General features: G+C 33.9%; 1 protein-coding gene across 3 annotated transcripts in view; it reads left to right on the top strand.

Annotated features, from left to right (window-relative positions):
- EFR3A (EFR3 homolog A) overlaps positions 1–13,169 on the top strand; it is a 109,651-nt gene that overhangs the window by 74,388 nt on the left and 22,094 nt on the right. For all 3 annotated transcript variants that reach the window (XM_054498090.2, XM_054498091.2, XM_054498092.2), the window contains 6 exons: positions 575–747; positions 1,074–1,149; positions 5,833–5,994; positions 6,615–6,746; positions 7,875–7,942; positions 9,256–9,383. In XM_054498090.2, coding sequence (XP_054354065.1) covers positions 575–747; positions 1,074–1,149; positions 5,833–5,994; positions 6,615–6,746; positions 7,875–7,942; positions 9,256–9,383 — 739 coding nt within the window. The remainder of the gene's footprint in view (positions 1–574; positions 748–1,073; positions 1,150–5,832; positions 5,995–6,614; positions 6,747–7,874; positions 7,943–9,255; positions 9,384–13,169) is intronic.

The raw sequence follows: 13,169 nt of genomic DNA on the forward strand, positions 1-13,169 counted from the left end.
GTTTAATAGCATTTAAGTATATTCTCTTTAAAAGTTTTATGTTTAGAAGATATTAATGTACTCTTAAATGTCAAATCAAGTAACTAAGTACAGCTTTCCAAAATGAAAATGTATTCCTATTAACCAACTGCCTAATTTAAAATGAAAAATAATTTACAAACTTAAATTTAAAATTTGCAGGTCTTACTTTTACTGTTTGTCACCTAAGCTCCTTATATCTGTTTTGTACTAACCTTAACCTCTCTGAGCCTCAGTTTCTCCTTATGAATGGAGATTCACTAGTGTCTACCTTACAGGGATATGGTGAGGACAAAGTTAATACATATGCAGTGCTTAGAATCATGCCTAACACATGGTAAATGTGTGCTATTATTAACTTTATTCTCCTCATGAATGATGTTTTTGTAAATTCAGCAAAATCCTTCATTACTTTGCACATTTCTTTTATGTCTTTTGTCCAGGCTTCTGCCCATATTTTCTTTCCTAAGTTTATGGTTCTTATAAAACAATATGAGAATTTTACAAAAAAAAGGTCTCATGACAAAAGGTTGTTTGTTTTCTTCTCCATAATCAGGTGACCTCTGGATACAAAGCGAAGACAATTGTTACTGCACTGCCAGGGTCTTTCCTGGATCCTTTGTTATCACCATCTCTCATGGAAGACTATGAACTGAGACAGTTGGTCTTGGAAGTAATGCATAATCTCATGGATCGCCATGACAATAGGGCAAAGCTTCGAGGGATCAGGTAATGTGCCATTTTGAAATGGATCTAATGATAATGTTTTTAAATTGCTAAATTAGTGTATTTAAGTATTGTGATTTTTAAAAATCTAGCATGTTCAGGTTTTATTAATCCAGAATTTTATTTAATTGGTATTGAGATAATTTAATCAATATATTTTAAGATAACAAATTTTTGGAGGGCACATATGTACTCTTCAGAAGCAATTCAGTAGTATCATTACATACAGGCTTATCAAACTCTTAAGTATAAATACAATTTTCCATATAAGATGTGATATCGTAAATAAATGTGCTATTCATTAAAAATGATATATTGATTGTCTCTAGAATAATACCGGACGTAGCTGACCTAAAGATAAAAAGAGAAAAAATTTGTAGACAAGACACAAGTTTCATGAAAAAGGTAAGACATCTTCTAAAAAAATAAATGCGTAGTGTAAATTACAGCCATTTGAATTGTTAGGTGGTTTTATATTGATCTGTGACCTTGAAATGAAGCCATAGAATTTTGAATTTGAAAGACCTCAAGATGCCATCTTCAGCCTCCCTCAAGTGTAACATTCCTGGCGGTGTCTCCTCCAGCCTGTATTTGAACATTGTATTGTTGGGCTGCTTTAGTAGTTCTAAATTTCTTCTCTGAGTAAAATGTCTTCCTATAATTCTTGCCCTGGCAATCCTCTCCCACTAAAAAACACACATACTGATTCCTCTTTTATAGACAGCTTCAAGTTTCTGAAAATAGCTATCACCATCAAATAAGTTAACTATGGTGAGTTTTTACTGTCTTATTAGGCATTGTTTTCTACACTATTTGGGATATAAAGATGAGTTGGGCAGGATATCTGCCCCAGTAGTGGTTTTAGCTGGATTTTCATGATGATAATTTAAATTCTGTAGGTCTACTGGCAAATGGCTGAATTTAGAAGATTATGATATTTATGGTTATTTGCATATTGAGTAAACTTTCTGTGCGGTTATTATTCATCCAAAGCTTGGGCACCTAATATTTGCTATACACTGAGTCAATGTTAAGAGATATGATAACCATCACACTGCCAGCTGCCCTTATAATGAACACAGTATTGCCAGCTAAGGGAGCCTGTTTTTAGAGGTGCGAGGAAAAGGAGACAGAGCCCCGTAGGAAGCTAGGTGCAGAGACCCATAATCCATGTTCTTTTTTGCCTCTTTACTAGACCATGCTTTCTCTTGGACACTGTCTTTAATGTTTCTGTTTCTACCATTACTATTGATTGCTGTGTTTCAAGTTAACTCCGTTTTAAAACTACATTTAAAAAATAATTTACAAAATATCATTCTTCCTAAATTAATGTGATTCCTTGAATAAAATATTTAAGTGAGGCTATACTGTATATCAAAAAACTGGTTAATAAATAGGACAGATACATTAATTCCTCTCAATTTTTATTTTTGTATTTCTTTATATCACCTAACTGATGAATTCTACATAACTGAGGAACTTCAATTTTTTAAAATATTTTTTATTGACAAATTTATACATTTATGGGATGCAGTATGATGTTTTGATTATATGTATATAATGTGGAAAGTTTAAATCCAGCTAATTAACATATCCATTTTCTTGCTTACCTATCTTGTTTTATGGTGACATACTTGAAATTTACTCTTAGTTTATTTTGAAATATACAATACACTATTATTGACTATAGTCACCCTGCTGTGCAATAGATCTCAAAACTTAACTCCTTCTATCTGTCTGAAACCCTGTAACCTTTGATCAATAATCTCTCCATACCCTCCTTCTCGCTCTCAGGCCCCAGCTCTTGCTAACCACCATTCTCTACTTCTGTGAGTTCAACTCTTTTAGATTCCACATATAAGTGAGATTATGCAGTATTTCTTGTGACTGACTTGTTTGACTTAGCATAATGTCCTCCAGGTTCATCCATACTGTCACAAATGAAAGAATTTTCTTCTAGTGTAAGGCTGAATAGTATTTCATTGTATGTATATATACTACATTTTCTTTATCCATTCATCTCTTGATGGACACTTAGGCTGATTCCATACTGAGGAATTTTAAATCATTACTGATATAATGAATTTTGTAAACTCAATTTATACCTGATTTTTGAGTTTTTGACTTTATACAGTGACATTAAACAGTCATGAACATTGAGACTGGATTTCATTTTATCCATTATGAGTTATAGAAATAATGCTTCTGCTGTTTATTTTGCTAGTCAACCAATTTGAAAGGCTATAATTTAATGGCAAGATTAGACTATTATTTCATGTTAGATTTTGAATCCTTAAACTGTTCTCTGAATTAGTTATTCCTCTGTTTTATAATTTAAAGTAACTTTCTTTGCTAAGCATTTGTTATCATTAATGTAAACCATTCCTTTTTGTCTTTCTCTTTAGAAGCAATGTGTTCACACTTTTTTTCCTTTGTCAAAATTTTATTTTTATAATTTGACGCCATTTTTCATTTACCTTCCAATTTGTTTTATCAGTAAAAACGTTGTTTGATTTTCATATGAAACCTTAACTAGCAACTCAGATAAGTTTCTGCAAAGAACTAAAGAAAAAAAGTTGGGTTCTGTAGCCACAGGATGATGGACTGGCCTTTAGTTAAGAGAATCCTAGTTTAGCATAGACAGTATATTTTCTATGTTAACATTGTTCAGGCAACTGTGTCTTAGATTACTACCCAGCCTAAAACTACTCCATCTGAATGTTTTAGGGGCATCTTATATACGGAGTCTGTTTGAAAAACGGTTCCAGGGCTGGAATCCCTTATACATTGGGAGGTATCACTTCACCTGTAATTTCCTAGTGAAGCGTAGTCTTCCAGAGAAAACAGCTGCCACCACTGAGTCTACAACTCACTATATAGTTTCTCACCATGTGAAAAAGCTCTTGTTAATGTTTCACCAAATCAAGGAATTATGTTGAAAAGAGTACTTTTTATTATGAAATATAAAATATATGGGAATTATTACTTTATTTTAAGGTGAACAACAGTATAACCAAAAGCATCCCACATGTTCTGTCTTCTTCATAACTCCATCCTCTCCCCTACAGGTAATCACTATCATTGCTCTGACTTTGATGGAAATTGACTCCTTCAAATTTTTTTTACAGTTTGATAACCTAAATATACATTATGTCCTTGAACTATATTGTTTAATTTTGCCAGTTTTCGTAATTTGGGTGAAGGGAACCATACATTGTGTATTCTTTTAAGTTTAGTTTTTTTTTTTTTGTTCATCTCTATTTTGGTAAAATTCATCCACGTGTGGCTTCAGTAGTATTCCATGATATGAATATACCACAAGTTTTCTTTTGTTGTCAGACATTTGAATTCTTTCCAGTTAGTGAGTGTTATGAACTGTGCTCCTAAAAACATGCTTGTACATGTGTTATGCTGTATATAACTCCCATTTCTCCAAGGCCTGTAGGAGAGGAATTGCTGAGTAATAGATTATGTATTCTTCAGATTCACTAGATAATGCCATACCAATTTGTAAAGTCATTATACCTATTTGTATTTTTACATTACATATTACGGATTTTTTATTTCATCTAATATGGTGACTATGTAGTAGGTAATTTTTAAAAACAAACTTGAATTACTTAAGGAACCTGAAGTCTAAATTATCACATATGTATGCACCACTTTAATGTTTGTTAATGATGTTTAGAACCATAGAATTCAAGAATATTCTTAGGTTTTGAGAGGACCCAATACATAAAGTTTTTTTTACCCCACCCAAGTATAGAAACCTTTTGTGTTTGAGAGAGAGAAAGAACGAGAGAGACAAACTCTAGATTCAGAAAGGTGGAAACCAAAATAACAACTTCAGAAATAAAGGAATCTGGTGGGTAACTTTATGTCTGTAGCCAAAAAAGGCTTACTAACACTGTAGCACAGATTTAAGCCGACTTAACCAGTTAGTCATTGTCACAGCTGGAGAACTATAGGCCTCCTTACCAGGATGGGACCTCAGTGCATATTAAATAGAGAACAGAGCAGAATGCATACTTGTTACAGACATGCTGGCTTCAGAAGAGTCTGTGCTGTTCTCGCCCAGTTTCTTTTCATAAAATGATCAGAAGAACCTTCTGAGAAACAGGCTTGGAATATTAAGCCTAAAGTCTCTCCACATGGGAAAAATGAGTGTTCTTAACCCTGCCTGCCCATTATAACCACATGGGGAGCTTTATACTTAAAAAATACTGATGCTTGTGCTTTGCCACTGACCAGTTACATCATATTGGAAGAAGGTGGACAGTAGTGAGAAGTGGGGAGGGCAAGAGCATGGTGGTCATTCCAGTTGTCCAGTGATTCCAGCGGGCAGTTAGAGTTGAGAGCTAATTGAGTTAATGTTGCCATTGTGACTGGAAGTGGCATTGCACCTATATCCAGGAATGCTTTAGAAAGGAAAGGCTTTAATAATCTTTATTATAATAATAAATAATAAATCTTTATTGTAATAATCTTTACTTAGATCAGTCTAGTTTAGGGGAAACCTCTGTGCAATACCTGGGGAGTTTCTTTAACCTCTTCCTTGTTAATAGGCTTTAGACTTGCCTTCAGGGACTCCCTGCCAAAATGTAACAGAACCTGCAGATGCTCTTCTTTGTACCACTAACCCACAGCACAGGGATTGTTCCCCAGTCAAGAGAGCCTCAGTACATTTCCTCTCAGTACAATATTCTTTATCATTGCTGAGGCTGTATTGCCAAAGTGTCTCAGGATTCTGCCATCCATTTCACTTTTTTTCTCAAGTCAGTCCATAATTTGCTTTTGTTTTTTCAAATTACTATTAAAAAACATTTTCATTGTTAGCACAGGAACTATTTTTTACTGGTTATTTTTATTTAAGGTTTGTCTTCAACTTTAACATTAGTTTGTAGTTGTATATTAGCATGTTGTTTGATATTAATAATTGAAATTTGACTATCTGATCATCAACTTAAATTTCATTTCCATGTTAAGCTATGTAATAACATAGGTACACTGTAAAAGTGTATGCATGTGAAATCTGCCTTTTCTACATTTTAAGCAAAATTACCTTTGTCCTCTGTCTTTTCTCCTCAGAATGGGCAACAGCTGTATCGGCACATATATTTGGGTTGTAAAGAGGAAGACAATGTTCAGAAAAACTATGAACTACTTTATACTTCTCTTGCTCTTATAACTATTGAACTGGCTAATGAAGAAGTAGTTATTGATCTCATTCGATTGGCCATTGCTTTACAGGTATGCTTTCATAACCATTCACTGCAGAAAACATTTTTTTATAAAGTAGACACCATCTTTGAAATGTTGCCTTTATCCAAGGACATGAATTTTAAAAGGGAGGTAGCTAGTTGTAAATCTAAAATACTCAAGACTATGATTACATTCTTCATTTATTCCTTTTATATATGTTGCATGAGCATCAACTTGTGTGCTAAATATCCTTCAAGGCCATAGGGTTATAGTGTGATGAAGAAGACAAACACAGTCCCTGTACCCACACTTCCTACGCTGGGGGGAATAGTCATTAAATAAGAATGACATACATGTAGTTGTTTAATTAGAGTTGCATAAGTGTTATGTAATAGGACAGTATGCAATGGCTATATATGCATGTGTGTGTGTATATATATATGAGAACAGGAAAGGCTTTCCTAGGGAAGAGAGTTTAAGTTGAAAAAATTAACTCTCTTGTAAAAGAACATTTATTTTCCTTTCAGAATTGTTTTAGAAAATAACTTCTGATAAAGTGGCATTTTTGTTAGCTTTCCGAACTACCTGCAGTTTTCCACTGTAATCAGAGAAAATGCTGGTGAAGTATAAGAACTTGATCTCTCTGATGTGTTTGTTTCTTATTAAAGGACAGTGCAATTATCAATGAGGATAATTTGCCAATGTTCCATCGTTGTGGAATCATGGCACTGGTTGCAGCATACCTCAACTTTGTAAGTCAGATGATAGCTGTCCCTGCATTTTGCCAGCATGTTAGCAAGGTAATGTATTTAGAAAAGTCCTTAAACTTGAATTTTGTACAAAAATGCTAATTTTATTCCAATGATGATTATTTTTAACTTTGGTGATTGTGTATCAAATTAAGATAGTTCTATAAAAATTTACAGCCAGTAAACTGAAACTACAGCTAAAACTGTAGCTACTGTTTTTGTATTTTCTTAGATGCATGTTGTTTTATTATAATAGTTTAATGTAGTGGTTGAATGGAATATATGGTTTTCTTCTAGAATACCTTATGTGGTTTATTCTATGACTTTTTTCCTTTGAACACTTATGACTCTTAGTATCTAAATTTTCTTAAATTATACTCTTGTTGTTTATTCTAAACTACTTGAGGCAGATCTCAAAACTTGAATAATTAATGTGCATCTCAGAGAATTGTCCTGTGTCTTTCAAATATATTTAGTTTTCTTTAGCACTCTTACATCGTTATTTGCATGACTTAATAAACATTTCAGTGCCCCCAAGTTACCTAGCAGAAAAAGTCCACTATTAAAGACATCTGTAAGAGAGAACTTTATTTTTCTTAAATTGGAAGCACATCATTTAGTCCTTGCTAAAATGTAGGCTTTTAGTATACTCTAAGAAACAAAACTCATCCATTCATTAATCAGACATTTGAGTGAATATTTGATGCCCACCACTAGAGAAGTAAATACTACAAAAGCAGAGTACCTCTTTGCTCACAGTTCACTGGAGGAGCCAGACCACATAAGTGCCTGGAGACCTTGTACACAGGCTGCAAAAGGTAATGCAGCAGATGGAGGATGGTGATTTGTAAAGCAATTTCCAAAATAGTGCATTTGAGAAAATAGATATTCTTGCTTTATTATAATAGGCATAATCAAATGTAATGTGTCATCATTTTTTGCTTTATGTATTATTTTATTGTCACAGTTTTATCTGTTAAATTTTAAGAATAATAGATGTGAAAACAAAACAAACTTTACAGTTAGGCTGTAAACTTAGCTTAAATTCAAAAACGAAGTGATGGTATTTTTTATAAATGTTTAAACTTGTTTTGTTTTTAAGCTGTTTTCTGGATTTTTATAGCAAGGTCCTGAGGGGTAGGGTTTTTGATTTTTGTTCTGTTTTTGAGTATTTTTTAGGTTATTGAAATTCGAACTATGGAAGCCCCTTATTTTCTACCAGAGCATATCTTCAGAGATAAGTGCATGTATGTTAATTCTTTACATTTTAAGGATGGGGTACTGACTTGATAAACCAATCAGTAATAATTATAAAGGAGTAAATACTGTTATAATAATTCCTGTTTCTTTATACTAATCATCATTTTGTGTCTGTCATTTAATTCATTTAATTATTTCCCTTGTTATAAAAGGGCCTGCACATTATGGATGTTGACTCATGCACAACATGGAGTCAATCTTGAAAAAGTTTTTTAAGAATAAGACTTGGCCGGGCGCAGTGGCTCACGCCTGTAATCCTAGCACTTTGGGAGGCCGAGGCGGGTGGATCACCTGAGATCAGAAGTTTTAGACCAGCCTGGCCGACATGGCGAAACCCCGTCTCTACTAAAAAATACAAAAATTAGCTGGGTATGGTGGCACGTGCCTGTAGTCCCAGCTACTTAGGAGGCTGAGGCTGGAGAATCGCTTGATCCCAGGAGGCTGAGGTTGCAGTGAGCCGAGATCACACCACTGCACTCCTGCCTGGGTGACGGAGCAGAGCGAGACTCCATCTCAAAAAAAAAAAAAAAAAAAAAGAGAGAAAACTTACCCCACTTTTTAAAAAATGTTGGATATGTCTCTTAAATATAGCATATTTTATGTTCTCATATGTAAATGATCAAACCTTTAAGAGAGTACAGTATCCTGTTGAAGACGTTTGGTAATAGGTAAAAATACTCAAAATATTGTGGAAGAAAGAATGTATTAAGGAAAATCAGTGTTATTTCCTGCATTATTTCTTGTTCTCTAAAGAAAAGTATATATGTGAATAATATTTTGTTTGAACTTTTGGGCTATAAAAGCAGTTTATTTTGAAAGCATCAGCGTAAGATAATATCAAGCAGTTTGCAAGGAAAGTGAAACCTTATGTGGGTGGGCAAGTACTTCCTAACACTTAGCTGGCTAATGTGGTTTTCATTAACAATCAGTGGGCTACTGATTTTTTTTTTACTTTGTCTCTCAGTACACTTTTTAATTAACATGACAATAAAAGCTACATTTAGTGTTCTTTATTACTTAACAAGTAAAGATCAACAGAGTAATGTAAGGCTGAATTCACTATTGGAATGTTACTGAGAGAAGAATCACTGCAGAATGGTTAATATATGGGACTACATACTGTGTGTTTTTAAAGAGCTCAAATTAGTTGCCTAAAATATACTGATTTTTCTGCTACTACAGTTTACATTATGTTTATATTTAGAATATTGAGGCTTTTGCTCTGGAATGTTTTGCATAGTAACTTATTTTTGCTCAGTAATTTAATACTGAATGATTGTTGTTTTGATGAACTTCGCAGGCTTCCAAAATCTTTAGAGAAGCATGAAAAAGATTTGTACTTTCTGACCAACAAGATTGCAGAGTCGCTAGGTGGAAGCGGATATAGTGTTGAGAGATTGTCAGTTCCGTATGTACCGCAAGTAACAGGTAAGAGGAGGATAATTAGAACTCTCACTCTGGTGATTGCTTATGTTATAGTAATTTTTTCATTACCCAGTTAGCAATGAAAATTAATTCTGGTGTGTGTCCTTACTATAGCCCAGCCATTTTCAAATGCTTAAGAGTATTTACTTCTGTTTTTTAATTTTGCTATTGAAAACCTTCAGTAAATCTCTAACGACATAGATAATTATTTTACCACGAGCAAATCAAGTCCTTGAATATTTATTGTTATAATACTTAATATTTTATTTAATAGTATATTTTAAAGTGAGATCTTTTCTCATTAAATGATATTCATTTAAGTTATGGAAATTGATGGAAATTGTTCAATGATAAGTGATTATTGAGGTTAATGAATTAGGCAACTTTCGTTATTTGAAAGAGTACACACTGTTGTTATATAAATAAAACGACAAACTTTTTGAGTTAGGGATTTTTTTTTCTCTGTGATCTATATATTTCCTTCTATTTTTCCCATTGCCTGAAATAATTCTGTTTGAAGGCAAAATTGCATAGTGTCTTGTATTCAACTTTTACTGTAAAAATTAAAATCAAAGAATTTATGTCTTACGCTTTCATTTTAATTTGGTGACTATATAAATATTAAATTTTGTAAGTGAATTAGTTCTTTGGGGATACCTCTGTTCTACAAGGCAACCATTTGATTTCACTTAGAAAGATTTCTGGATTAGTCACTACAAGTAGCACAGTCTTTGTAAATGGCTTTTTTTTTAATAACATGGATCCAAAATATATACATTTAGTACAGTAATAGTTGTTCATAACAGTCTGAGATGTTAATGAGTGCTTTTGCATTTTCTTTTAAACTTTATGCTATAAAAGATTGTGTTCCTTAGGAACTCCTTGAGGAAATAAAAGTGCTAAGAATAAAACATTATTAGAGCTTTATAATTTAAAATATTAAAAAAACATTTAAAATATTTTACTCTTATAATTTGAATTTAGCTCTCTTTCCTTCAAGCAAAAAACCTCTTAAACCCAGGCACAAGCACGAAGGTAAATCCAGTTGTCAGTTTGGCCTGCCTTTTCCCTCACCTGTCCTCTAGGAAAATAGCTTAATAAAATGTGCCTTTTAGAAAATGGGGCCAGTGGCCTGCATATTTGCTATAATTGGTTTAATTATTATTTTCCTTTATCTTCCTTATAGCCCTAGTTTATTTTTACCCCTGTTATTTCTTTTTACCCTGTTCCTTTAACTCTTAACAATTTTTAATGAAAGCTCTGGTACTTTTACAATTTTTAACAAATGGTCTGCACTTCCCTGATTCCTCCCACCCCTAAAAAAGATGTATTCTCTCGTAATGCGTCTCTACCAATGACTAGAAGAATTCTGAATATTTTAGTGTCTACTTAATTGTGTAACTGCACTACTAGAAATCCTACTAGATTTTTCTGATTTGTAAAGACTGATAGTTTAGAACCTATCTGTGGCATTAGTATCCTGCCTTAATGCAGAAACAGAATAAACAGTGATATTTTATGGGATACTGAATCTGGAATTAAATTTCCTTTTGCTGTGTAACCATCAGATATTCATTTAAAAAATTCAAGGGATTTAAGAACAATGTATTAAAATAAAAAGCAGAACATATTTAGTTTATTGTGTATCATGCAGTACACATCATCATCACAAACTAGGAGCTACCATTTATTATGCACTGTGTGCCAGGCACTGTGATAAGTGCTTTGTATTCATTTTCTTATGTAATTCTCATAATGGTTTGGTGAGGAAGGTAGCATTATCTTTGTTTACAAATGAGGATAGTGAGGCTAAAATTGAATTAAATGATTAGGTGACACCACTAACAGCCTCTCCAGTTAGTTGCTTAATAAATTATTTGATTTCACTATTTTTCAGGGGCTCAAATATTGTTCAGGCATCCAGAAAGATCCAGATTGATTTTTATCATTTCTTTCTCTAACTTCTACTGAGTGCCTACAGTGTAATATATATCAGGCACTGTTATGACTTTCATAGGGTAGAAAGATGTTAAGATGCAATTCTTATCCTCAAGGAATACAATCTAGTGGGAAAAGCAGATGAATGATTGAAACACAATGATAACTAGATATAGAGAAAGAATGATGATCTACCTAAAGTTTATTGAACTATTGATGCCTGGCATCATCATAATGTGGTTGATAAATGTTAGCTGAGTATTGTATTTTACTTATCTCTAATCAACCTAGAATTCGAATGCACAGTGTATGTTTAGTCCTGTGCCAAGTACTGCTTTATGAGGGGGAAACAGTAGTGTCCCCCATCTGAATCGTTCAGAGGTACCAGTGGCTTCAGTCAACTCATACAGTTATTTAAGTATTAAGCGAGCACCTCCAGTGTGCCAGGTGCTGTGCAAGCAAAAGCCAGAATGAACAAGACGGGTAGGTCCGTACTTTCACAAAGCTCACAGTCTCTCTTAAATGTATTGTTCACTTGAACCACAAAACACAGCAGATGATTTGGTATTATTCTAGGTGCATAGGAAATAAGTTAATTTCATTATATAATTTTTCTCTAAGAAGATAAATAACCAGGCAATTTTAATATGACTGTTCGGGTATGATTAGGGACATTTAGGGTCCTCCAATAGCACGTACAAATATTTAATCCAGGTTTGGCTGGCCAGGGATATCTTCCAGAGGAAAAAGCCTCCAAGATGAGCTTGAAGCAGGTGTTAGGCAAGTGAACTGTGCTTCATATGGTAGTAACAACATGTGTGAAGGAATGAGGTAGGCAAGAATAGGATTTGTTCTGTGAATTAATATAGAGTGACGGCAGACTTCAGGGAGTGGAGTTAGGAATTGTAGAGCAAGGTGAACTAGTTTGAACTCTGTTCTGAAGGCAATGGGGAAGCATGAGTGATTTTAATCAGAGGATAACATGATCAGAGTTGCATTTTAGAAGTAGTACTTTGGTTGTAATTTTGCAAACTGGAAATGAGGTGACTATTTATTTTGATGGCATGTTAGTCATCCTTAGGAGAAATGACAGTGGCCCATAATAAAGAGGCATCAGTGAGGATACAGAGTAGGTAGATTCTAGAAAAATTTATGAGAGAGAATTTATAGGCATTTGATTGGTATGGAGAGACAAGAAGAAAGCCAGGGATTTTGTCCAGGATTCTGGCTTGGGCACTTGAGTGAATGGTGTAAAACTGAGGGGACGCATAGGATTTACTTACCATTTCATTTGCTTGTTTTTTTTGTGTGTGTTTTGTTTTTCTGAGAGGGATGACAGATATAGCTGGTGTATTAGTCCGTTTTCACACTGCTGATAGAGACATACCAGAGACTGGGCAATTTACAAAAGAAAGAGGTTTAATTAGACTTACAGTTCCACGTGGCTGGGGAAGGTGTCACAATCATGGCAGAGGGTGAAAGACAATTCTTACATGGCAGTGGCAAGAAAGAATGAGAAAGAAGCAAAAGCAGAAACCCTTGATAAACTGATCAGATCTCATGAGACTTATTCACTATCACGAGAATAATGTCAGAAAGACCAACCCTCATGATTCAGTTACCTCCCACTGGATCCCTCCCACAACAGGTGGGAATTCTTGAGATGCAATTCAAGTTGAGACTTAGGTGGGGACACAGCCAAACCATATCAGCTGGGTTCAAGTGAAGAAGGAAAGAAGTACATATTTCAGCTGAAACTCTAAGTAGTTTTGAATCTGGGGTGGTAGAAGGATAGAGTTTTTATTAATAGAAATGAATAGGAAAAAGTGGCTGGTTTTGGAGATAAGCCTC

The sequence above is a fragment of the Pongo pygmaeus genome, chromosome 7, assembly GCF_028885625.2.
Source record: "Pongo pygmaeus isolate AG05252 chromosome 7, NHGRI_mPonPyg2-v2.0_pri, whole genome shotgun sequence".
Lineage (NCBI taxonomy): Eukaryota > Metazoa > Chordata > Mammalia > Primates > Hominidae > Pongo > Pongo pygmaeus.